At 41.3% G+C, this 26,819-nt stretch overlaps 1 protein-coding gene across 2 annotated transcripts; it reads left to right on the forward strand.

Moving 5' to 3' along the window:
* Positions 1–675: 675 nt before the first annotated feature.
* On the forward strand, positions 676–26,493 carry LOC139530198 (cytosolic arginine sensor for mTORC1 subunit 2). 2 transcript variants are annotated; one of them, XR_011665975.1, is made up of 10 exons: positions 676–1,103; positions 6,656–6,726; positions 8,894–9,087; positions 11,875–12,007; positions 16,603–16,726; positions 19,486–19,596; positions 21,268–21,350; positions 21,620–21,714; positions 21,813–21,975; positions 22,246–26,493. XR_011665975.1 is itself a non-coding variant. In XM_071326390.1 (9 exons), exons 1-9 carry the CDS (start codon positions 991–993, stop codon positions 21,876–21,878), a joined length of 990 nt encoding a protein of 329 aa, XP_071182491.1. In that variant the 5' UTR covers positions 676–990; the 3' UTR covers positions 21,879–26,493. The 2 variants fall into 2 exon arrangements, 1 of the variants encoding a protein (XP_071182491.1); XM_071326390.1 differs by having other exon boundaries at positions 21,813–26,493.
* Positions 26,494–26,819: the final 326 nt, after the last annotated feature.

A 26,819-nucleotide genomic window follows, 5' to 3' on the forward strand; every position in this document is an offset into this window, starting at 1 on the left:
CATTCTAGACCAACCCAATCTGTATTGCCCCATAGTTGCACAAGCATTGGTTTTGATACTGAAAAACCAACCGGTCTTTGGACAGTGGACTGGCTATAATGTTCTAGAGATGACTGTTGGTGTTTTTGGACATGATGGACACTGATGGATTAGGCCTATCTGAGTTTTGGGGTCAGACCATTATTGCATAAAAAACTGGTATATGACCATGAGACAAAATACAACATTTTTCATAACTACATTTTGCATTGTCCCTGTATTTTCGCCAAGATGGCCCATGGCGCCATAGGAAATGTGGAACTACATGTCCCGACATGCCAGTGTGCCAGAGCAAGGTCCTCCCCATAGAGAATGATAGAGGCCGTTGTCCAAAAGGCCGTATTAACATGGCCAGCAACATTTAGGGCTTCCACCATTTTAACGTAGTCAACTGTGTTGCACTTCCAACTTCGTTGGCTGAGCCCTCCTGGTGACCCTGTTGGAGTCATGTGGAACCGGGTCATCAGGAGGGATCAGTCAATCGTGAAGAAGAACATTTATTACTTAAAAATGGAGATTGCCTCAATGGCGTTGCCCATGCTGTATGAGACTCCATAATACAGATACAAAGACGAGTTGTCTTTCTACCTCTATGCTCCTCCCCTTCTTTTGATTGGCAAGTTGTTTGTTTCACTGCTAACAGCTGCTGGACTATTCCAATCCCTGTCGGAGAGAAAACACGCGGACCGACAGTCCTTCTCAATTTTCTTCCTCCCTGTTTACCTCATTGTGCTTTCTTTTATTTCACCCTGCTTCTGTCTTTTGCTCTCTTTTACTCTTTTCCTAAGTGGATAACTTTTTCTTCTCCCTCCTTTGCTTTCTGCTCCGGTTCACGGTTTTTATACGCTCTAGCTATATAGCAGAGGTATATTTATTTATTTTTATTAGAAAGGATATACATTTCATTTTCTTAATTTTTTTAGATGTTCGTCAAATGAGAAGACGCAAAAGATGGAGTTGCATATTTTAGAACACAGTTTGAAAGTAGCAAGTATAGCAAAAGAGGGCATTCAGATTTGCACTCATGGATTAATCAAACTCGCCTTCTTGCCCTCTAAAACAAGGTAAGTAGCTATATAGATATGAACACTTACCAAATCCGTAAAAATATAACAAACGAGTCATAAATGTGGTATTGGGCAGTAACGTTATTGAAAACTAAGTGCAGGACTGGATTATGTAGCCGATCGGTGTAGCAAAACCGTGCAATTTTAGTTGTTTTCAGTACAGTTGTCTTTTTAGCTTTCAATGAAAATGCCTGTTTTGTTGTTTTTGCATGTGTCAATGAGTGCTCGCAGTGGCATATTCTTTAAATTCAGTAGGATATTTAGTTTTGTATTTACATTTTCAGTTTTTGTAGTCCGACGTGAAGGGGGGTGTGTACGTGCTCAGTTTTGAACTCTGCGGTGTTGTTTTTCGTGTGTGTGTGTAGCTGGGAAATTATCCGGGGGAGGTGGTTGCTTTGAAATCAAACTTGAACCGCCTGCGTGAGGCTTTCGTATATAGGCCTACAGCCGGCATTTAAGTAGTCCGCGAAGATGCCGAATACATCATTTGCGATGTTGCAATCATGATATGTTGTTAGCACCGCAAGCCATTATATCTGCTGCCGAATAAGTGATTGCGCTTGACTGGTGGTTGTGTTCTTGACTACAGACTGTTTATATGAATTTTAATAGGCTATTAAGGGATCACAATAACAATGTTAAGATCCGTATATTAATTTCAACTGGCATGATGAGGACAGGGCAGGTTATAGCCAGGATATATTCTCTATGTTCAACCTATTGCGATAGTTATACGATTATGGAATTCCACTGAGAATTTTCTCAATAGGCCTACTCTCTAACCTAAACTTCGTTAGTGCTAAGTGATTATTTCCTCAAGGGTAATGTCTGTGAGAAATGGATTCCAATAATATTGGCGTTTTGCATTCCAACAAAGATCTTGGCGTTATGACTGCACCAGGACACACGTTGAAGGCAAGTATTTTTTTTTTAGTGAGGATCCATACATTAAGGGCACATGGGATTGGAAAGGCCATTGGCTAGCCTATGTTGACCAAGCTGTCCTCAGGGCAACTTCCCCTCCACCTTTCAGTGACCTTTCTTTGTGTTCTCCGCTGACCCCTAAAAAATACTTGAAAAACAGGTAGAGGTCCACAGAATGTAATATACATTTTCATCATGGAGTGTTTTTATTTAGGAGATTACTGTCCTCATATTGGCTTAGTTGCAGCTTTAAATTCATGGCATTAGTACCATTTGGGAGTCACTAATATATTTATTTGTGAAGTACTTTTAGATTTGACACTACTTTTTTTTAATAGCTTCAAATTTCGAGTCAGGTAACGGTGTGTTAATTGTTCAGGGGTGTTGTAACAGCCTGAAACAAACTCCTCTAGAAGCTCCCTGCGAAGTGCCTTGCATTCATGTAGAATGTGAGTGATGCTGACCATATGTGGAGCCACACAAACACAAGGGGATGGCTTGCAAGCTACTTACCACCTAGAATGTTGTTGATGGTCACAGATGCCTAAAAATAAGGTAGAGGCACGGATCAGAAAACCAGTCAGTATCTGGTGTGCCCAACATTTGCCTCATGCAGCGTGATACATCTCCTTCGCGTAGAATTGATCAGGCTTTTGATTGTGGCCTGTGGAATGTTGTCCCACTAATCTTCAATGGTTGTGTGAAGTTGAGGCTGGTTGCCCATACCATAGCCCCACCGCCACAATGGGGCACTCTGTTCACAACGTTGACATCAGCAAACTGCTCTCCCACACCATGCCATACTGTGGTTGTGAGGCCGGTTGGACATACTGCCAAATTCTCTAAAACGACATTGGGTGTGGCTAATGTTAGAGATATGAACGTTCAATTCTCTGGCAACAGCTCTGGTTGACATTCCTGCAGTCAACATGCCAATTGTGCGGTCCCTCAACATGAGACACCTGTGGCATTGTGTTGTGACAAAATGGCACATTTTAGTGGCCTTTTATTGTCCCCGGCACAAGGTGCACCTGTGTAATGATCATGCTGTTTAATCAGCTTCTTGATATGCCAAAACTGTCAGGTGGATGGATTGTCTTGGCAAAGGAGAAATGCTCACTAACAGGGATGTAAATGGATTTGTGCCCAAAATGTGAGAGAAATAAGCTTTTTGTGTGTATGGAACATTTCGGGGATTATTTTTTCAACTCATGTTGCGTACAGCTTCTCAAGAGGGATAAACAGTAATATTGCTGGGGGTTTTTTCCAATTTTTCAAGTGAAGGTATTTTTAAGGGAGCATGTGAGCACAGATGTTCACGTCGCCTAGCCGAGTTCTGCTAGGAGCAAACCGGATCTATGTATGTGGACGCCTTTACCCGATCTAACCTATTTTTCAAGTTGTTCATGAGCAATGCAAGAAACACAGTGCTTCTTACTACTACAACACTTTAATGAGGACATGGCCATGTTGCACAATACCTCAGATTCATCTAACCTTTTTCAAGATAAGAAAAGTACAAATTAGAGATAAAATTAAACAAGTATGTTCTGACAGCAGTTTCCAAATACATATGCACCAAGAGTAATGAGGTAGACCTAAACTTCAAAACTTCACTCTAATGTAGGACTCTTCAACCCTGTTCTTGAAGAGCTGCCCTCCTGTAGGTATTTGCTCCAACCCCAGTTGTAATAATCCTGATGTGCCAGATTAGGGTTGGAGTGAACCTACAGGATGGTAGCTCTCAGGAACAGAGTTTGAGAGCCATTCTCTAAAGGCTATCACTAGATTAGCATCCTTTCATCAATTTAAAACCTTAAATTAACACATCCAATAGTGGAAAGGAGCCACGTCGTACTGAAGGTGAACGTAATCGTGAGTCTCCTCTTTTGTAATGGTGGTGAGACACCCTTTCTCTATGTATTAGTAAAGCTCTCCATCATGCCAACCCAAGGACACTCGAGATGATAAGTTGACACAACAACAGTAGATGTTTGGGACAAGTAGGCCACTTCAGCATTTAGGCGATGATGTACGCCATCATTCAAGAAATGAATCATGGCATCAGACTCGCTGCTTTCCACAATCGACAAGTATCAATGGTGCCCCTCGATTTAAGAGCGGTTTGGGTGAATTGGACAAGCATAGGTCATAAACCTGTGTCTCCTCTCTCCCAGAATTGTGAGCCGGTTCAGGTCTTATGATCAGCATAACTGTCTGCTGCAGCTGCTGGCATTCCCAACTCGAGATGCATGTATTTGGGTATGTTTGCATAGACAGATGCAGGGAGCAAAAATATTCAAAAAGCATCCTCTGGCAACGAGGTTTACACAACTACAGTGGGGCAAAAAAGTATTTAGTCAGCCACCAATTGTGCAAGTTCTCCCACTTAAAAAGATGAGAGGCCTGTAATTTTCATCATAGGTACACTTCAACTATGACAGACAAAATGAGAAAAAAAATCCAGAAAATCACATTGTAGGATTTTTTATGAATTTATTTGCAAATGATGGTGGAAAATAAGTATTTGGTCAATAACAAAAGTTTATCTCAATACTTTGTTATATACCCTTTGTTGGCAATGACAGAGGTCAAACGTTTTCTGTATGTCTTCACAAGGTTTTCACACACTGTTGCTGGTATTTTGGCCCATTCCTCCATGCAGATCTCCTCTAGAGCAGTGATGTTTTGGGGCTGTTGCTGGGCAACACGGTCTTTCAACTCCCTCCAAAGATTTTCTATGGGGTTGAGATCTGGAGACTGGCTAGGCGACTCCAGGACCTTGAAATGCTTCTTACAAAGCCACTCCTTCGTTGCCCGGGCGGTGTGTTTGGGATCATTGTCATGCTGAAAGACCCAGCCACGTTTCATCTTCAATGCCCTTGCTGATGGAAGGAGGTTTTCACTCAAAATCTCACGATACATGGCCCCATTCATTCTGTCCTTTACACGGATCAGTCGTCCTGGTCCCTTTGCAGAAAAACAGCCCCAAAGCATGATGTTTCCACCCCCATGCTTCACAGTAGGTATGGTGTTCTTTGGATGCAACTCAGCATTCTTTGTCCTCCAAACACGACGAGTTGAGTTTTTACCAAAAAGTTCTATTTTGGTTTCATCTGACCATATGACATTCTCCCAATCTTCTTCTGGATCATCCAAATGCTCTCTAGCAAACTTCAGACGGGCCTGGACATGTACTGGCTTAAGCAGGGGGACACGTCTGGCACTGCAGGATTTGAGTCCCTGGCGGCGTAGTGTGTTACTGATGGTAGGCTTTGTTACTTTGGTCCCAGCTCTCTGCAGGTCATTCACTAGGTCCCCCCGTGTGGTTCTGGGTTTTTGCTCACCGTTCTTGTGATCATTTTGACCTCACGGGGTAAGATCTTGCGTGGAGCCCCAGATCGAGGGAGATTATCAGTGGTCTTGTATGTCTTCCATTTCCTAATAATTGCTCCCACCGTTGATTTCTTCAAACCAAGCTGCTTACCTATTGCAGATTCAGTCTTCCCAGCCTGGTGCAGGTCTACAATTTTGTTTCTGGTGTCCTTTGACAGCTCTTTGGTCTTGGCCATAGTGGAGTTTGGAGTGTGACTGTTTGAGTTTGTGGACAGGTTTCTTTTATACTGATAACAAGTTCAAACAGGTGCCATTAATACAGGTAACGAGTGGAGGACAGAGGAGCCTCTTAAAGAAGAAGTTACAGGTCTGTGAGAGCCAGAAATCTTGCTTGTTTGTAGGTGACCAAATACTTATTTTCCACCATAATTTGCAAATAAATTCATTAAAAATCCTACAATGTGATTTTCTGGATTTTTTTTTCTCATTTTGTCTGTCATAGTTGAAGTGTACCTATGATGAAAATTACAGGCCTCTCTCATCTTTTTAAGTGGGAGAACTTGCACAATTGGTGGCTGACTAAATACTTTTTTGCCCCACTGTATATGGAGCTCTTATCACTCAACTGAGGAATGAAATGTAAGAAATAGCTGGATTTATTTCGAGCTGAGAAACACCACGGCGTATTTCTGTGTTGTCTCTGACCTGATGGCCCTCAAATATAGCCTATATGTCTATAAATATGGTGATATAGAAGATATTCAGTCTTGTGATCACATAAATTGTCTGCATTGAGTGTGTGGATGTGTTGCTTTCTTTCTACGGTGGAACTTTGGGGGCCATGTGGGGGTCACAGACTTTTTGGAGGCTGATTACATTAGATTCAGACCGAGTATTTCTGTCTGACCAGAGCAAGCTGGTGTTTTTTTCTCAGCTTCCTTGGAGGTTGTACAGACGTTTATTGGTCATCAACAATGTTGACTGAATAGTTAGTGTACTCGTAGGCGATAGGCATATGAAATAACATTAATCTTCTTTTTTTTTTTGCTCATGCAACCACAATACTTTAGGCTAACAAAATGCTTTTGCTCCTCTGCATTGTCCAATGAGGTCATTTCTGGGCAAAAGGTTAAGGTTCCTTATTGCCTACAAGCAGCTTCCAATAACTCCTTCCCATTTTTTACAATTTAACTTAGATGATGAATATGTTCTGTTGAAAATAACTGGTGATTTACAAGTTGCATAATGAACCACGTTATTCACTGTAAAACATCCTCTTTCGTTTCCAGATGCAAATTTTTCAGTTTGACGGAAACTCCGGAGGACTATACCCTTATCGTCGACGAGGAAGGCTTCAAAGGTGGGTTTTGTAGTCTCTACCTCTGGACCTTTAAGGTTACTGTGGAAACCAGGATCAGACCACAGGGAAAAAATTGTAGCCCTATGATTTTCTCAAATCACTCCTATCTTGACTGGCTGCCGATGTTTGATCACATATTGCTCCATCAGTTCTCCCCCCTTTGCCATTATGGGTTAACAGAGGCCAAGCTGTCACTGACTTGGCTTTGTGGTTGAGTGAGTTGAATCCATGTCATTAGACTGGTTTCCAGGGTGACCCTTGTTGGTCACCATGGATACTAGAAGCTCTGCGTTGCGAAACAGGTGCGGGTATTCTACTGTAGATTGGCTGGAAGTTTCTATTGTGCCTACCTGTATGTGAGCAATTAATGGGAATGGAATTGTGCTGAGACTCAGATTTTTCACTTAAAATGTATGCCAAACAAACATTGATTTGAAAGTGTAGTAAACCATACAACTCTATTCACATGGACTACCTTTAACATTGTGTTTTTGTTATGTTTTCAGTGTACTTTTACTGGAAGAACTGTGCAGATGGTAACATAATTTTGGTCATCTCCCTCAGTTTGACCATGTTTTCACACCTCTACTTTGAAAAGAATCTATTTTGGTTATTGAATTACAGTAAGTGAAGTGAATGTACACCTGGTAACAGAATTGCGGTAATGGAATTTCATGATGGGTCCCTTATTTGTACATCACAACAATTATGAATTTCTTTCTCTTCATTATTTTAATAAGATCCACCACTTAACAAGACCAAATTTGGTTGGTGTGGATCGGACCAAATCTGAACCAATCATAGACGTTTCTGTTTCAGAATTTTGGACAACAAAGTACAGAACAGTACATTATAGTGTACTCAACTGACTACGAAGTATTTTTTTAACATCCCGCTTTGGGCTGATTGTGTCAATGTGTTGTACATAATCTATGAGCAGAATTACTATGTTACCTCAATTGGCCACAATTTCCCTAGTTTGAAATTGACTATTTTTTCTTTCTTTCTGGGAGCTGTACAAATTCCTCCCACGTGGGCCAGGCCCATAGCAATTCAAGTTTCCACCATATGTGTTACCGCTAGCGAGATGCACATGATGCACCCACAGCAGAGAATCAAATCGAATTGTATTTGTCACATGCGCCAAATGCAACAGGTGTAGACCTTACTGTGAAATGCCTTACAAGCCCTTAACCAACAATACAGTTCAAGAAATAGAGTTAAGAAAATATTGACTAAATACACTAAAGTTTTTTTTTTAATTATCAAAAAGTAACCCAAGAAAATGACAATAACTAGGCTATTTGCAGGTGGTACTGGTACCGAGTCAATGTGCGTGGTACAGGTTAGTCGAGGTCATTTGTAAAGTGACTATGCATAGATAATAAACAGCGAGCAGCAGCAGTGTAAAATCAGAGCGAGCAATGACTTCCACGAATGAGCTTCAGCCCCTCGCCATCTGAGTGACGCCTAGAAGATGCACATGACACACCCACAGCAGAGAGAGCAATAACATGGTGCACAAATCAGATTTTCGGTTGAACACCTTTTTCTCTTGAGCGCTACTTTCAGAACTACTGGCAAAAAAATATACAAAAGTACTGGACAATCTCTTAAGACTTTTCCTGGTAGTTGTTTTCTAAGGCCCATTTTTCCACTCGTTTGACAAGAAATCAAATCCTTTCCTTTATACCAAATTTTTAGGGTGGAAAATGGTTGAAAAATGTATATGCCTTAATTTCTCAAATACACTCTTAACTTTTTTTTTGCTTTGCTCCGAATTATTATAAGCTTATTTACTCATTCCAATGACACTCATGAATGCAGTTTATTTAACAAGGTTTCTTTCAAGGTTTTTCTCCACACATGATGGATTTTATGATGGAATAAGTTAGCATGGTCAGTTATGTGTGGTCTCTTATTGTTCTTAGCAATGGAGTCAGGTCTTTTCCAAGTCAGACCCCTCTCATATTAATAGCACCCAGGCTTGACAATGCCTTCTCCAGCTCATCAGCGGAGGAGAAATTCAAACAATAATCCGTAAAATAGGGGACATTGAGAGTCCGGCGACACTGTCAGTGGCCTCATTTATCGCCAAGGGGGCCGCTGACAGACACGCATACATCTGGGGCCACACCTTTAACAGCATTTTCTTGTCTGGTTTCAGAACTGCCTGAGTCGGAGCACCTTAGTGTCGCCGAAGCCACGTGGTTGGCTCTCAATGTGGTGTCGGGGGGTGGGAGCACCACCAACTCTCAGCCAATCGGAGTCACCAAAATAGCCAAGTCTGTCATCGCCCCCTTGGCAGACCACAACATTTCTGTGTTTATGCTGTCCACCTATCAGACGGACTTCATCCTGGTGAGTGCAGTTACACTACAGACCTCTCTTAGCTTAATTTATACCCTACCTCAGGGGCAACTTTGATGGGGCCACAGAATGTAAGTGGCTGTAGTGGTCTGCATTCCCATAACCATACCAACACATGCAGTCAACTGATTTGTGCAATCAATTCATTTGTACAGTTAAACTACTTAAACCTCTTAACTAAATGCATACCAATAGCCAGGGCCGGCCCTATCTTTTTGGGGGACGTAAGCTAGATTTGGTTGGGGGCCCCACCACCTCGCTGGCAAAACACTGGCCCCTGTTTTGATTGCGGAGAGAACATTTTTTAGTTTGAAAGTACATTTCCTGCTATTTTACAAATTTTTCCATTGGGCAGAGGATTTCTTTTCAGTTTATATCAATTTTGCCATGGGGTAGAGACATTTTAGCAGTTTTAAAGCTAATTTCCTGCAATTCTACACATTTGGACATGTCAAATTAACATGGCATTAGTCACCTGAGTGAGAGTGACTAACACAATCAATGGGGCTCCCTGGAGGTCAGGGCCCCTGGTCATGTGCCCAGTCAGTATTTGGCCATGATAGCTGGCTAGACTAACTTACCAATAAAAAAATAAATTGTTAGCTGACAGGGCTAATTGAGTTGGCTGACAACAAGAGGAACTGCTGACGCACAACCACATTTCGAAATGGTGCACCTGGTGTATTCTACTATTCTAACTCATCAGTAAGTTGAGAGACACAGACTGAGTCCGTCTGTCAGCCCCCGACAAATGGCTGCACAAAATGGTGATCCTGCGTAGTAAAACTATGCAGATGTGGGCAGCCCCGCAGTTGCAAACTTGATGCAAGTACACAGGATTGCCGTGTTGCGTTCTTGCACTGCGAAAAGTATTGGGACAAATTCACTTAAGTTTGGTATTTGGTCCCATATTCCTAGTACGCAATCACTACATCAAGCTTGTGACTCTACAATCTTGTTGAATGCATTTGCTGTTTGTTTTGGTTGTTTCAGATTGTTTTTTGCCCAATAGAAATTAATGGTAAATAATGTATTGTGCACATTTGAAGTTACTTTTATTGTGAATAAGAATATAATTTGTTTTCGAAACACTTCTACATTAATGAGGATGCTACCATGATTACGGATAATCCTGAATAATTTGTGAACAATGATGAGTGAGAAAGACGCACAAATAATATACCCCACCAAAAAATGTTACCTCTCTTGTTATTGTAATGGTGATAGGTTAGCATGTCTTGGAGTCATATATTTGTGCGTTTTCTCACTTATCATTATTCACAATTCATTCAGGGCTATCATTGTGTGCTAAGAATATGGGACCAAATACTAAACTTTAATACAGTGAATTTGGCCCACTAAAATGTGGGGGACTATGTACAAAAAGTGTTCACCTGAAATGAATGGAATTTAAGCTGACAATCTTTACTTTAACCTCATTGTATAATTTAAAATCCAATGTTGGAGTACAGAACCAAAAAAACTCACTATTTGTCAGTTTAGCTGCTTATTCCTGCAAGTATTACTCAACATGGTAATTTGCATGACCTCGTTATGTTACCAGTGGTCCAGTGGAGAGGATTGAAGGTAGCCTACTGTTATATATAGATAATGGAAAATAGCTTACGAAACATGCCATTTTAGTGTAGTATTCCCCCACTTGTACTTTGTGGCCTGTAACTGTTTTCCCATTTTGCTCGATATGAAAAGACAATAGCAGCGTACCTCCCTGGGCGGCACTTTTTCTTTGACGAGCTGCTTAATTACACCAGTCCTTCCTCATGCCAGGCCTTTTTGGCCACAGGGAGTCTTTTTATTACCTGCTACTAAGACGGGGAGAGAAGAAAACACAAGGTCTGCTGAATAACTGTAGCCTTTGTAAGGAAATATAAAATTGTTGATAATCTGGCAGTAGTTATTTAAAGAGGATCAGTCTCGGCTCAGGCTCTTGCTGGAATTCCCGGTAACATTCATGGCCACTGTTTTCCCTCCGCCAGCTGCTCCCAGCCACGGCCTAATCACTGGCTCTAAAGAAAAGGAAGAAACAACCTGAGTCTCTGCATCAGTTTCTCTCCATTTCTCTCGCTCGCTGCCTCTGCATCAATCTGTCTACTCGTCTTGATGTCTTACTCACTCTTTCTCTGTTCCTATCTTGCATACCTCGGAACACCCCAGGACTCCCCTCTTGCGCTCACTTTTTGTTCTTGTTCCGGCAACTCCCGGTTTACAAATGAAGCACTGTAAGCCGCTCTGATAACAGCGCCTGCTAAATGACAAATGTAAATGGAACTGACACAGTAGCTTTGCATTAGGCCCGTGTAATGGACAGCTATTTGGGGGATTTAATTTCACTTTGAAATTAGATTTTGAAGCAGAAGCATTGCATTCCTTTGGGAGGTTGGTGGCCCAAACTTTTTGCTAGTCAGACATGCAGTACTTACCTAAAATGCTTTATTAATGTTTGCTGTAGCCACGGGCCCCTTTTCTTTTAGTTACACTTGAGGTGTTCAGCTAAGCAATATGCAGAGTTCTTTTGAAATTTCAGTGAATTGTTTGCTATTGGGACTCCATTGTTTGGGACTCCATTGTTTCTTTTCCCTGATAAGTGTGGTTTCAACTTGGTGATTTGAAGTGAAAATGTGAGGTACTTTCTGATGTAATTGAATCAACCGTTCAAATGCTATTTCAAGTTATGAAACTCAACTTTTAGGTTTCCCGGTTGTAACAAGTGTTTTGGTTGAGGCCTACTTGTTGATGGTGTTGTGTTGTGGTTGTCAGGTTCGAGAGCGGGACCTGCCTATGGTCATGCACACCCTGTCTTCTGAGTTCACCTTGATGAGAGTGGTCAACGGAGAGACCGTGGCCGCCAACAGCCTAGGAGTCACCAACGGCTTTGTCAAGCCTAAACTCGGTAGGCACAATATACAAGACTGACATTTTAGCCCTTTTTCACACTATCGTGTACTGTGCTTGCTCAGATATTTACTTTTGACATTGTCCTTTCCAGTACGGTTCCAGCATCTATGGGACATAGTAACCAGGCCAGCACAGTACAGCTCGGCTCAGTAGTCTGAGGATTTATCCCAGTGTTTAGCCAAAAGTCTCAAACTTTTCTGTTTCCGGCGGACCTGCTCTAACTTTCAGCCAAAACAAGGCTCTGGGTACTTTTCAGCTGCCGTTTACATAACAATGGCTGTGAACTTTAAACACCTTCTCACAAAGCAACAGTCTTTCTGCTCGCCACAAGTCTTTACGCACCAAACCAAAATTGGTTCTGTGAAACTTCCCAGAACGTTCGTTAGGTTTTGTCAAAAACTGTCCAGTTGGGTAGGGTACTTTCTAAATGTAATCTGTAACATTTACTACTTACCTGTCCAAAATTGTAATCCGTAGCGTAACTTTTGGATTACCCAAACTAAGTAACATAATTGAATTACTTTGTTACTTTTGGATACTTTTGGAAGACAAGAATGTATATTATCAATTGAATGAATTCATCGCAGGTTAAGTCAATGTTAGTTTACATAGCTGGCCATAAATGGATGTTGCATTTTACTTTATGGGTTGGTTATGTAGGCTTCTTCTAACCCATCGCTTTCTACTACAAATAATAATACAAGGCTATAATATTTACATTAAAAAACAAGTCTGTCAGATTTCCAGTCATGCCAATTAATGAATATCCCTTGATCTTCAAGAATAGGACTCGGAAAAATAGATTAGCCAAATTGTTTTACCTGAGCATAACCCAAAAACGAAGGACTTATTAGCTTCCTCTGTTTATCTTGTTGTCATGGAGGACTGATTGGAAAAATAAATGCTTCTCTATGGAATGGCATGCTTTGAGCACTAGGCCAACCGAAAAATGCTATTTGCATGTGAAAAAATGTATTATACTGAACAAAAATATATAAACGCAACATGTAAAGTGTTGGTCCAATGTTTCATGAGCTGACATAAAATACCCCTGAAATATTCCATACCACAAAAGGCTTATTTCTCCTTTGCCAAAATTACCCATCCACCTGACAGATGTGGCATATCAAGAAGCTGATTAAACAACACGATCATTACACAGGCACACCTTGTGCTGGGGACAATAAAAGGCCACTCTAAAATGTGCAGTTTTGTCACAAAACACACTACCACAGATGTCTCAAGGTTTGTGGGAGCGTGCAGTTGGCATAAACAACATGTTTAAACTATTGCATTCCATGCCTCTGTAGGCTATATTAAGCATAAGTGCGATTTCATGTAATTTTTTCAGGAGGGGAGGCTATATGCCGCTATTTACATGTTGTACACAAAATAATTGATCAACATGTTCATACAAACTCGCCGATAGTTTTTTGCCGCAATGCAAAACTCAAGTGAGGAGTTGCATGTAGCTAGCGAGGCAGCATATCACAGACACGCAGTCTAATGTAATGTTTTTTTCATCGTCATTGAAAACATTGGCTTACAACAGACAGAGAAGGTTGTAGCCTTAATGGCCTGGAATGTTTGTTCAAATCGCCACCGGGTTATTACCTCAGCTGTCCAGAAATAGGCTACAGAGTCATGGTTCAGAAGCAATGATCTATACACTAGATGACTGACAGAGGGCGCTGTTTTGACGCCACTGAGCCTCCATCTTGGCACCGTTTTAAAAATAATTATAATAAGTTTGGGGTCACTTAGAAATGTCCTTGTTTTTGAAAGAAAATCACATTTTTTTGGTCCATTAAATTAAGATCAGATACAGTGTAGACATTGTTAATGTTGTAAATGACTATTGTAGATTTTTTTAAATGGAATATCTACATGGGCATACAGAGGCCCAGTATCAGCAACCATCACTCCTGTGTTCTAATGGCATGTTGTGTTAGCTAATCCAAGTTCATCATTTTAAAAAGCCTAATTGATCATTAGAAAACACTTTTGCAATTATGTTAGCACAGCTGAAAACTGTTCTGACTAATAAAGAAGCAATAAAACTGGCCTTTAGACTAGTTGAGTATCTGGAGCATCAGCATTTGTGGGTTCGATTACAGGCTCAAAATGGCCAGAAACAAATAACTTTCTTCAGAATCTCGTCAGTCTATTCTTTTTCTGAGAAAGGAAGGCTATTCCATGCGAGAAATTGCCAAGAAACTGCAGATCTCGTACAACGCTGTGTACTACTCTTCACAGAACAGCGCAAACTGGCTCTAACCAGAATAGAAAGAGGAGTGGGAGGCCCCGGTGCACAACTGAGCAAGAGGACAAGTACATTAGAGTGCCTAGTTTGAGAAACAGACGCCTCACAAGTCCTCAACTGGCAACTTAATTAAATAGTACCCGCAAAACACCGGTCTCAACATCAACAGTGAAGAGGCGATTCTGGGATCCTAGTCTCCCCGCCTAGGCTATTGATGAATTTAAGGCAAGATCATTTTTATTGATCTCAGATTCTCAGTTTGTCAGTGTCAAAGTAGGTCATTTCGATAGTTTGTGAGGTATTAAAACAAGATTCTGCCAAAGTCTTCAGTCGTGTAGAATTGCATGAAATTAGTTTATAAAAGCCAAACATTTTCCCCCGACTTTAGGCTACTAAAAATGGTACCCATGTGTGCAACTTGGGTAAGTTGCGATGATATGTATGCGATGCTTTATTATAAAGGTAAAAAAAGATCTCATGCGTTCCGGTGCCTCAGAGCTCCCTAGGGGCACTCACGATTTAACAAACTAAGCACTGAACACAGGTAGTAGTCTAGACTAGTTAACCATCATATACTAAAATATCCACACAGGCCACTAGCCAGCCAGCCATATCATGAGTTAGATTATTAAAATTAAGAAATATTATGTAGTTATTATTTAAGAGCATTGAAAATACAATTATTGAGCTAGCTAACTAGTAGATGTACATAAATGATCAGCTGATAGCCTATGATAGCCTATGCTAAAAAAACATGTTTTTGTTTTGAAAGTAGTCTGTGCACGGCGGCCCTGCCGAGGTTGTCGCAATGAGAGTTGGGATATGCAAAAAACACATTTCCGTTTCACACCTCACACTCATACAGGTCAATCAATCAATCAAATGTATTTTATATAGCCCTTCGTACATCAGCTAATATCTTGAAGTGCTGTACAGAAACCCAGCCTAAAACCCCAAACAGCAAGCAATGCAGGTGTAGAAGCACGGTGGCTAGGAAAAACTCCCTAGGAAGAAACCTAGAGAGGAACCAGGCTATGAGGGGTGGCCAGTCCCCTTCTGGCTGTGCCGGGTGGAGATTATAACAGAACATGGTCCAAATGTTCATAAATTACCAGCATGGTCAAATAATAATAATCACAGAAGTTATCGAGGGTGTAGCAAGTCAGCACCTCAGGAGTAAATGTCAGGTTACAGGTTACCCATTTGTATATGCAGTGAAACAAGACAAATATAAGAACCCCTTATTTGACCTTTTTGTATGTTCTAAAAATATTTGTACATTATTACACTGAACAAAAAATATAAACATGCAACAATTTCAAAGATTTTACTGAGTTACAGTTCATATAAGAGAATCAGTCAATTTAAATAAATCCATTGATTGTGGCTTGTGGAATGTTATCCCACTTATCTTCAACTGAAAAACTGTTGTACTCATCGATCCAGAGCATCCCGAACATGCTCAATGGGTGACATGTCTGAGTATGCAGGCTGGGACATTTTCAGCTTTCAGGGATTGTGTACAGTTATTTGAGACATGGGGGTGTGCATTATCATGCTGAAACATGAAGTTATGGCGGCGGATGAATGACACGACAATGGGCCCCAGGATCTCGTCACGGTATCTCTGTGCATTCAAATTTCCGTTGATAAAATGCAATTATTTGTTGTCTAGCTTATGCCTGCCCATACCCCCTCCACCACGAGGCACTCTTTTCACAACATTGACATCAGCAAACCACCCACCCACACAACACCATGCATGCTGTCTGCCATCTGCACAGTACAGTTGAAATCGGGATTCATCAGTGAAGAGCACACTTCTACTGCGTGCCAGTGGCCATCGAAGTTGAGCATTTGCCCACTAAAGTTGGTTACTGAATAAGAATATTGCAGAGACTCCCTGAAATGATTTTGCTGTTTTGATGCACCCTGTCAAACTGAATGTTGCAAGGCTGAAATGATGCATTCTCATCTTGACATGTTTCAAGGCTGACTGACATGTTTGTTTTAAGAGTAAGTCAATCCAGCACCTGCTGTCAAGGTTCTGCCTCAGAACAGAGGCCCTGAGAACACAGTCGGATATGGCAGGCAGAACATCTGTTGCTTATCCATCAAGTCAACCTCTTGCTGGTTGAGGGATTTTGTTGTCTAGATTTGTCTCCTTAGGTGACATTTGATGGGTAGTAGGGATCAGCCATTTTTGTAAAAGTGTTGGAAATGTCCTCTTTCAAAACTGAGTGAGACATAAAATAGTTGAATGCATATATGTTCACAACTCCCAGTATCATATTAATAAAAGCACATGTTTTCTCACTCGCTCACAGTGCCCCGTCCCATCATCCACCCTCTGTCCAGCCCCAGTAACATGTTCTGCGTGACCAGCCTGGACCCGGACACATTGCCCTCGGTGGCCACCCTGCTCATGGACGTCATGTTCTACTCAGGCGGGTAAGGACCCTCTCCTAAGCACTCCTCCTGTTTCACATATGGCTGTCACCAGAGGCCATCTGCCGTCTCTTTTTAAGAGACTATCATATACACACAGCCACAGGAGCACTTAGCCGCTCGAGTTCAGACCATTTGTTGAACATAGGAAGTCTAAAACCTAGGAAGAGGGTTAGACTTGAGCAGGGGCTGTCGTAGGATGGTTATGCTGCTGTTAGTAGGCAAGACAAACTAATTTTCACGGTTTCACTAAAATCAATAAACCACAGCATGTTTTTTGGCATATTCAGTAGTTTTTACCTGATTTAAGTAGAATCCTGTTGAAAATGATACTGTTGCTGCTTCCTGTTGTCATGGATTTTTTATTAATAGCCACGTGTCAAAACACATGTTTTAAATGTTCAAAATCATAATCAATATGCTGAAATAAATTGTGATATGTTGAAGACCAAGACATAAAAAATGACTCCCAACACGCGTGTCTCACTTGTGTTGCTAAATTTTTACCTTAACTGCTCACGCACCAATATTTTCCAAGCGGTCACTCTTGACTGAAATTGATTCGCTTGTTCTACTGTAATCAATAGTGTGCGCAAATTAATCACTCACATCCATATTGTATGGGAATCAATTTAACTGGGACAATAACCGCGGCGACATGTAGTGCTTGCACTCTTCTAACAGACAAACCTCAAAGAACTTGGGTATACTACATATGCCAGTCGATAGATGAGAACCATAGATGAAAGCCATTTGTCAACTTATCTCTTTCGTTTGTAGGAGGAACACCCACATTCTCTCACCACCGTGCTCTGTTAAATGACTGCTGCTACTGACAGGCGCATTTGACGAAAACACTAGTCCTAAACCAAAGATATTGATCTTTTTTTAGTAATCGATTTTGTGAAATTGTGATGACTATAAACTTTCATAGTATCATCACCAATCTTTGTGGAAAAGGATGTGTATTTCCTGTAATAAGTGTGACGAAAAGATTAGCCTGTGTTATGTAGTAACACATTCTGTCCACTATAGTTTTATATTAAGCTAATTTCCCTATCTGTCAAAATCATTTGATGTTTAGATTTAGGAGGATGGTAATGAAGCACACTCACCGGTTTTTACAAGAATTACAGCTATTTCTTATTACTTTAATCATGGAGTTTTTTTTTAAATACTCCTAAACACAATGTAACTGTGCGCTCTAGACTGGATCTTCCATAGTGGCTGTGCAGAAGCCTAAATGGACAACATCCCGACTAGGATGAAACTAGCTCCAGTAGGCTAATCTTTTTGAGTGTGTACTATATTACTGCATTGTATTATATGGACAGAAATTGCACACATTGTTCAAACCATGATAAAGCAGGGAGAGAACATGCTATTCTGGTGCAGCACATGCGGCCTACAAAGTTACAAGTATAGGCTAGCGAATTTTATTTCAATATTTATTTTCAATATTTGTATAGTTAGAAGGCTGACGTGTGTGTGTGTATACCCTACCTTTCATAATATTTCCCCTCATGTTATTAGCCTAACTCTTATTTTATTGTTGCTTCTTTCCTGCCTTGCTTTCAACAGTTAAATTAAATAGGTTTTGTTGTCCTTATCTTCATCATTCTAATGACATCCTTGAATAATATAGGACTAGAATTAGATGCAGAAGGCTAATACTTCTTCTCACGAAGATCGAATGGTTACGGGTCTGAATAAATAACTGCAATAGCCTACCGCCATCGCACGTTCGCTCTTCTTTCAAACAACCCGTGAGTTCTATTGGCTGCTGTATTTAACATTCAGCTAAAAATAGCTTGTCCCTTTTCGAATTGTCTATTGGTATAAGAAATGCAACAAGAAAAAACATTTTCTTCCCAACAAGCGATTCTATTCTAGCTTTTCTTGCATGGGGCTCTGAGCTAAGGAGCGTTTATTATTATTATTTATTTTTTTAAAGGAGAGGCCAGTGGAGCACAGGTGCTGCGTGCATATTGCGCAAGAGACTAATACTGCATTGAATTTATTACCTGAAAGAGGTAGTCTAGGATGTGTGTGTAGATATATCTCTCAATCTAGAACAGGATTATCTCTTTTGGATACAATTTGAATGGAGTTGATGGAGAGACTGCAACAGTGCTCGCGCGTGCACTGATTAATGCAACGATATTCGAGTGATGGGCTGTTTTTTTTAAAACTCTGCAGCTAAAAAAAAAAAAAAAGATCTTTACAATTAAAAAAATTAGGTGAGATGAGTAAATACGACTCGCATTCGATCTTTACATTAATGTCACAGGCTATGCTGCAGCAATGTAGGTCTACCTGTCACAAGAAAAAAAGTGACCATGATGGGTCTACATGCATTGTGAAATGCGCTCCATACTGAGATGGGTTATTTGTTCCCACCCTGAGCCTTGATGATTCATCTTGCAGTGGCTGTAGAGAAGACAGATTTAGACATCGCATCATGTCATTTAAAAGTTCAATTTCACGCCGTGCTGTTATATAAATAATGTATTATAATTTACCAGTTTCGCAGTTATTTATCCCGGGAAATGGAGGGATTTTGGGTGGTAAAATCTCGGTAACCGGGTTCCAGCCGTACAACCCTAGTCCCTATTGTTAGGATTAGACTGTGAAATTGGTGAAAAGTTTGACTAGCAGACCACTCGACATGATGATGTTGGAATGGGGTTTTGGACAGGACCAAATGTAGTTGAAAGATGGTTATATTTGACGTACTTGAATCTCGGTACTCTCTATTCCAGGATAAAGGAGCCTGCGGCGTCTAGCGAGGACACTGGACACATCCGCTTCTTCTCTTTCTCTCTGATTGAGGGCTACATCTCTCTCGTCATGGACGAGCAGACGACACAGCGGTGGGTGCTCTCCTGTGGTCCTGCCATTTTTTTTTTTTTCACCTGGTTATGGTGTCTTGCCGTCAAAGGCAAAACTGCTGTCAATTTGCAGTTTAGAGTCGTCTGTGGACAACTTTTTTGCTGGGTTTGCTGCTGGGTTGTTAGGAAACAAACATAGATAATCATAGAGGGCTTACAAATAAAGAAGGTCATGTAGAAGTAACCCGAACAGCTGCATTACTAATCACATGTGGATTGAACTAAAGGATTACAGTACCACTACGTTAGTAGCTACAATATATATACAAAAGTATGTGGACATCCCTTTAAATGAGTGGATTTGGCTATTTCAGCCACACACTTTGCTGACCGGTGTATAAAATCGAGCACACAGCCATGCTAGTTCCATAGGCAAACATGGGAAGTAGAATGGCCTTACTGACGAGCGCTGTGATTTTCAACGTGGCACCGTCATAGGATGCCACCTTTCCAACAAGACAGGTTGTCAAATTTATGCCCTGCTAGAGCAGCCCTTTGAAGTGGAAGTGTATAGTAGCAACAACGGCTCAGCCGTGAAGTGCTAGGCCACACAAGCTCACAGAACGGGACTGCGGAGTGCTGAAGCGCGTAGCGTGTAAAAATAAATATTCTGTCCTCACTACCGAGTTTCGAACTGCCTCTGGAAGCAACGTCAGTAGAGTAACTGTTCGCCGGGAGCTTCATGAAATGGGTTTCCATGGCCGAGCAGTCACACACAAGCCTAAGATCAGCATGCGCAATGCCAAGCTGGAGTGGTGTAAAGCCTTCCGCCAAGCTTGCCCCCAACTCCGGAGCAGTCTTAACGCATTCTTTGGAGTGAAGGCAGTCCAACGGACAAATCTTGGTTTGGCAAATGCAAGGAGACGCTGCCTGCCCCAATGAATCGTGCCAACTGTAAAGTTTGGTGGAGGAGGAATAATGGTCTGCGGCTGTTTTTTCCATGGTTCCAGTGAAGGGATATCTAAACGCTACAGCATACAATGACATTCTAGACGATTCTGTACTTCCTCCTTTGTGGCAACAGTTTGGGGAAGGCCCTCTCCTGTTTAAGCATGACAATGCACCCGTGCACAAAACAAGGTCCATACAGAAATGCTTTTTTGAGATCAGTGTGGAAGAACTTGACTGGCCTGCACAGAGCCCTGGCCTCAACCCCATTGAACACCTTAGTGATGAATTGGAACGCCGACTGCGAGCCAGGCCTAATCGCCTAACATCAGTGCCCGACCTCAGTAATACTCCTGTGGCTGAATGGAAGCAAGTCCCTGCAGAAATGTTCCAACATCTAGTGGAAAGCTTTCTCAAAAGAGTGGAGGCTGTTATAGCAGCAAAGGGGGGACCAACTCCATATTAATGCCCATGATTTTGGAATGAGATGTTCGACAAGCAGGTGTCCACATACTTTTGGTCATGTAGTGTATTTTATCACGAGTTTGTCCTACATTGACAAGGTATCCCTTATATAGGTCAGTGGTGTCTCGAAGCTATGAAGGGGGACAATAAGTGGATCAGGCTTTTAGCACTTCTGAAGTGATGTATTTTTCACCATAGCACGTAGGGCAACCACTGACCTACAATCTGAATTTGACCAAATCATTATTTGTAATGTTATTGCTATAGATTGAGTGTGTGCATTCATTTTCTCCCTCCTAGGTTTCCCAACAATGTCCTCTTCACTAGTGCTTCAGGGGAGCTTTGGAAAATGGTTCGCATTGGAGGACAGCCTTTAGGATTTGGTAAGTAGGACCGTTGTTTTTTTTTCTCAGGTTGGTTTCCACAGGTCTCCCACATGTTAGTCAGATCTCTGTGCAGAGTACACACCACCAGTAGACACTGTTTGATGCGAGTGTCATTTGGCTAAGATTCTGAAAAACCTCTAACTGTGATGCCAATCAGAATACTACTTGGCAATGTGAGGAATGCATTAAATGCCCAGATACCCCTCATTTCTGAAAGAAATATCTGATATTAATGGATGTGTTCTTTATTCTTATTGCCTTGTCAGACGAGTGTGGTATCGTGGCTCAAATATCGGAACCCCTGGCGACTGCTGACATTCCAGCTTATTACATCAGTACCTTCAAGTTCGACCATGCCCTGGTGAGTGATGGTCTCCGTTTCTATGGTAAATTGTAGAGGTCAGTTTAAACTGGAGCTTTTGGAATAATCATTTAACCCCGCCCTCCTATCTCTCATAGGTCCCAGAAGAAAACATCCAGAGCGTGATTGGAGCTTTGAGGACCAATGAGAGCGCAGGACAGTGAAGGCGAGGAAAGAGACCGCGGAACGAGCGATTTATTATGTCAAACTCTTACAACAACAAAAAAAGAAAAGTGCCAAGAGCGTGGTTCTGGGAAGAGGGTAATGCAAAGCTTGAGTCGTGTAGACAGACGGACTGTGTGTGTGTGTGTGTGTGTGTGCGTGCGTAGACATGCTTTTGTACAACGACCAGCAATGTGTCCCTCCTATTCTAAGACGGTTCCAACTACACTCCAAACCACACCCGCCACTCCCTTGAGCATCCACTCTTACCCCAAACAACATCCACCTCTTTGGGGACCCAAAGCAAGAGTGACTGCAGTGTTTTTCTTTTCTCTCGCTTTATTTCTTTCTCCTCTCCCTTCCCCTCAGACCATTTCACCATGGCAACGTGACCTACCGAATTTGGGCCTATTTCTTCGACACCAGCCCCTGAGATACTGCAAAGCGGCCCTCGCCTCCTTTTACTCTTCGTGTGTCACCCACGCGGTCCATGACTGCCTATAGTGATAGGTGTTGCTTTAGTATACCAGACTTTCCTTCCTAACTTTACATTGTTTTTCGCAAGCTGCTCTTTCCATAACAACCATACTGTATTAGTTACCAGTCCTCTTATGGAAAGAAAGAGAATGTACTTTGCAAACAATTTTCAATATTTCCATTGTTCTTTGTATTTATTTTTCTCCGTGCCAAGAGGTTTTAAAGGCCTAGACCGATGCCTTGTCTAATGCTCAGCGTGTGTGCAATTTCAGATCAGATTTTGTCAGATGGGGAAATGAGACTGGTGAATGTTGCCTTGTTCTGGTGATGAGCGTGAAATGACATTTACTGACGAATCACAGAGCCACTGATCTATAGAACATATCATATAAACAGTCTAGTGTGCTATATATATATGCCCATTTTCATGTAGTTTCGGGAGAACTAGGTTATCGTTTTGCGTCGAGTGCCACACCATGCCTGACTCCAAACCAGTCCTTTACCACAAACTACAATAATAACTTCAATGCTAGTAAAGCCAGCGTGGTGAAGTGGTAGGGGCCTTGTCATTTATTCTGTTGTGAATGTTTTTTGTGGTCGTGGATCATTGAACCAGCCCTGCAACCCTGTTGTCAGTTTAGGCAATCAGCCCCCCCTCCCCCACCCCAGTCTGCACTTTAATACAGGTCCATCTTACTGACCTGCTATACTGATGTGAAAACGGGGAAGGCTTATTTTATCCTTGAAGGATTTCTTGATAAGTAGAGACTTTTGTTGGTCTTAAACCATTGGTGGGTATTTTATTCTCTGTGACAAGCAAAAGCTTTCTTCGGTTAGCTTTGATATACAGAAACCATGTATTTATCAGTGTTAACATAAAGGGTGACATTTCTTCTGATAAAAAGTTATTTGTTTTCAGCTTGTAGTGTGTTTGGTTTCGCAAGCCCTTCACCTTTCATCTGTACCGTTTTTTGTTTGTCTTCATTTCTGACATTAGTCCCCCAGACCCGTAGCCTATTCATTTACATTTACATTACATTTTAGTCATTTAGCAGACGCTCTTATCCAGAGCGACTTACAGTAGAGTGCATACATTTTATTACATTTTTACATACTGAGACAAGGATATCCCTACCGGCCAAACCGGAGGGCTGGCGGTTTAGGGCTGGGCCGCCAGCTCTTCTTCATGCGGCCGGAGAGACTAAACGAAGCAGGGGTCTCTGATTTCTATGCTGCAGTACTGAGGGCCTGGCAGCTGCTGAGGCCCACATGAGGGAGGGATGGGGGTGGGTGGCGGCGGCGTGGGAGGAGCCCATCTTCCACAACCCACTGATCCCTTTGAGGTCCGTTTGTTCAGCCACCCTGCAGTTACGTTTAATGCCAGCAGGAGACTAGCTGATCTCCCTCACAACAGAAGTTACAAGCCCATCAGACAAAAGTAAACAGTGGGCTTTCTTGGTTTCCCCACTCTGTTTTTCAACCCAAACAAGAGCTGTCAGCATCCATCTCAAAAAAAAAAAAAAACATCTATTCAAAACACCTTTTGATTCAAACCATATCAGAAATTATAATATGTATAAAACAATCATCTTACCGTTATCTTATTTTAGACGAATAGATTCTGACAGGAACGTGCAGCTTTCAGCAATTATGTAATTTCATATTAACATCATTGGTCGAGTTAACACCCACGTTTATACCTGGTGCTAACATGGGTCCTTTATCCTGATCTTGTCTGCATTCACTTTAATACCATGTGTAGATGCATTTCTGGAAATGTGGGCACAATCAGAATGTAGACAAGATCAGCACAAAGGACCCATTTTAGCACCAGGTATGTACGGGGCTTCTGATTTAATGTGATGGGCTGGAATGTAAACTTGTATGCATGGGGTATTGGGAACTGCTGTTGGGAGTCCTTGTATTGAGCTAAATGCTGTACTACTATTGGCTTAGAATCTTTTATTTGGCAGGGCTAGGTTTCCCCACTATAATGCACCCCGCTTATAACAATCAAAAGCGATAGATTGAAGTGGTCAAAAACTGAGACAGAATCATTCTTATTACTTACAATGTACAGTGCATTCAGATTTGTTTTAATGTTTATTGTCCTCAATCTACACACAATACTCCATAATGAGTTAAGCAAAAACAGTTTTTTAGAAATGTTTGCAAATGCATTGAAAATTCGGTTGAAGTAGGAAGTTTACATACACCTTAGCCAAATACATTAACTCAGTTTTTCACAATTCCTGACATTTAATCCAAGTAAAAATTCCCTGTTTTAGGTCAGTTAGGATCACTTTATTTTAAGAATGAAATGTCAGAATAATAGTAGAGGGATTCATTTCAGCTTTTATTTCTTTCATCACACTCCCAGTGGGTGAGAAGTTTACATACACTCAATTAGTATTTGGTAGCGTTGCCTTTAAATTGTTTAACTTGGGTCAAACGTTTTGGGTAGCCTTACACAAGCTTCCCACAATAAATTGGGTGAATTTTGGCCCATTCCTCCTGACAGAGCTGGTGTAACTGAGTCAGGTTGGTAGACCTCCTTGCTCACACACGCTTTTTCAGTCCTGCAGACAAATTATCTATAGGATTGAGGTCAGGGCTTTGTGATGGCTACTCCAATACCTTGACTCTGTTGTTCTTAAGCCATTTTGCCACAACTTTGGAAGTATGCTTGGGGTCATTGCCCATTTCTAAGACCCATTTGCAACCAAGCTTTAACTTCCTGACTGATGTCTTGAGATGTTGCTTCAATATATCCACATAATTCTGCTTCCTCATGATGCCATCTATTTTGTGAAGTGCACCAGTCCCTCCTGCAGCAAAGCACCCCCACAACATGATGCTGCCACCCCCATGCTTCACGGTTGGGATGGTGTTCTTCAGCTTGCAAGCATCTCCCTTTTTCCTCCAAACATAACGATGGTCATTATGGCCAAACAGTTCTATTTTCGTTTCATCAGACCAGAGGACATTTGTCCAAGAAGTACGATCTTTGTCCCCATGTGCAGTTGCAAACCGTAGTCTAGCTTTTTTTATGGCGGTTTTGGAGCAGTTGCTTTTTCCTTGCTGAGCAGCTTTTCAGGTTATGTCGATATAGCATTCGTTTTACTGTGGATGTAGATTATTTTGTACCTGTTTCCTCCAGCATCTTCACAAGGTCCTTTGCTGTTGTTCTGGGATTGATTTGCACTTTTCGCACCAAAGTACGTTTATCTCTAGGAGACCGAACACGTCTCCTTCCTGAGCGGTCTCATGGTGTTTATACTTGCCTACTATTGTTTGTACAGATGAACGTGGTACCTTCAGGCATTTGGAAATTGCTCCCAAGGATGAACCAGACTTGTGGAGGTCTACAATTTTTTTTCTGACGTCTTGGCTGATTTCTTTAGATTTTTCCCATGATGTCAAGCAAAGAGGCACCGAGTTTGAAGGTATGCCTTAAAATACATCCACAGGTGCATCTCCAATCTACTCAAATGATGTCAATTAGCCTATCAGAAACTTCTAAAGCCATGACATAATTTTCTGGAATTTTTCTAGTTGTTTAAAGGCACAGTCAACATAGTGTATGTAAACGTCTGACCCACTGGAATTGTGATATAGTGCATTTTAAGTGAAATAATTTGTCTGTAAACAATTGTTGGAAAAATGACTTGTGTCATGCACAAAGTAGATGTCCTAACCGACTTGCCAAACCTATAGTTTGTTAACAATACATTTGTGGAGTGGTTGAAAAACGAGTTTTAATGACTCCAACCTAAGTCTATGTAAACTTCCGACTTCAAATGTAAATAAATATCACATTTACATACACTACCGTTCAAAGGTTTGGGTCACAAAAAAGAAAAGCATTATTTTGTCAATTTTAAAATATCAAATTGATCAGAAATACAGTGTATACATTAATGTTGTAAATGCCTATTGTACATTTTTTTATGGAATATCTACATAGGCGTACTGAGGCCCATTATCAGCAACCATCACTCCTGTGTTCCAATGGCAAATTGTGTTAGCTAATCCAAGTTTGTCATTTTAAAAGGCTAAATGATAATTTGAAAACCCTTTTGCAATTATGTTAGCACAGCTGAAAACTGTTCTGATTAATAAAGAAGCAATAAAACTGGCCTTTTAGACTAGTTGAGTATCTGGAACATCAGCATTTGTGGGTTCAATTACAGGCTCAAAATGGCCAGAAACATAACATTTTTCTGAAACTCGTCAGTCTATTCTTGTTCTGAGAAAGGAAGGCTATTCCATGCCAGAAATTGCCAAGAAACTGAAGATCTCGTACCACGCTGTGTACTACTCCCTTCACAGAACAGTGCAAAATGGCTCTAACCAGAATAGAAAGAGGTTTGGGCATTCCCGGTGCACAACTGTGCAAGAGGACAAGTACCTTAGTTTCTAGTTTTGAGAAACTGACGCCCCACAAGTCCTCAACTGGCAGCTTC

This window comes from Salvelinus alpinus, chromosome 1 (genome assembly GCF_045679555.1).
Source record: "Salvelinus alpinus chromosome 1, SLU_Salpinus.1, whole genome shotgun sequence".
NCBI lineage: Eukaryota > Metazoa > Chordata > Actinopteri > Salmoniformes > Salmonidae > Salvelinus > Salvelinus alpinus.

Excerpts from the sequence above, each read along its gene's own strand:
- LOC139530198 (XM_071326390.1), top strand. The coding sequence starts at position 991 with ATGGAGTTGCATATTTTAGAACACAGTTTGAAAGTAGCAAGTATAGCA. Across the intron at positions 12,008-16,602 it reads CTTTGTCAAGCCTAAACTCG|TGCCCCGTCCCATCATCCAC; the intron begins GTAGGCACAATA and ends ACTCGCTCACAG. Across the intron at positions 19,597-21,267 it reads GACGAGCAGACGACACAGCG|GTTTCCCAACAATGTCCTCT; the intron begins GTGGGTGCTCTC and ends TCTCCCTCCTAG.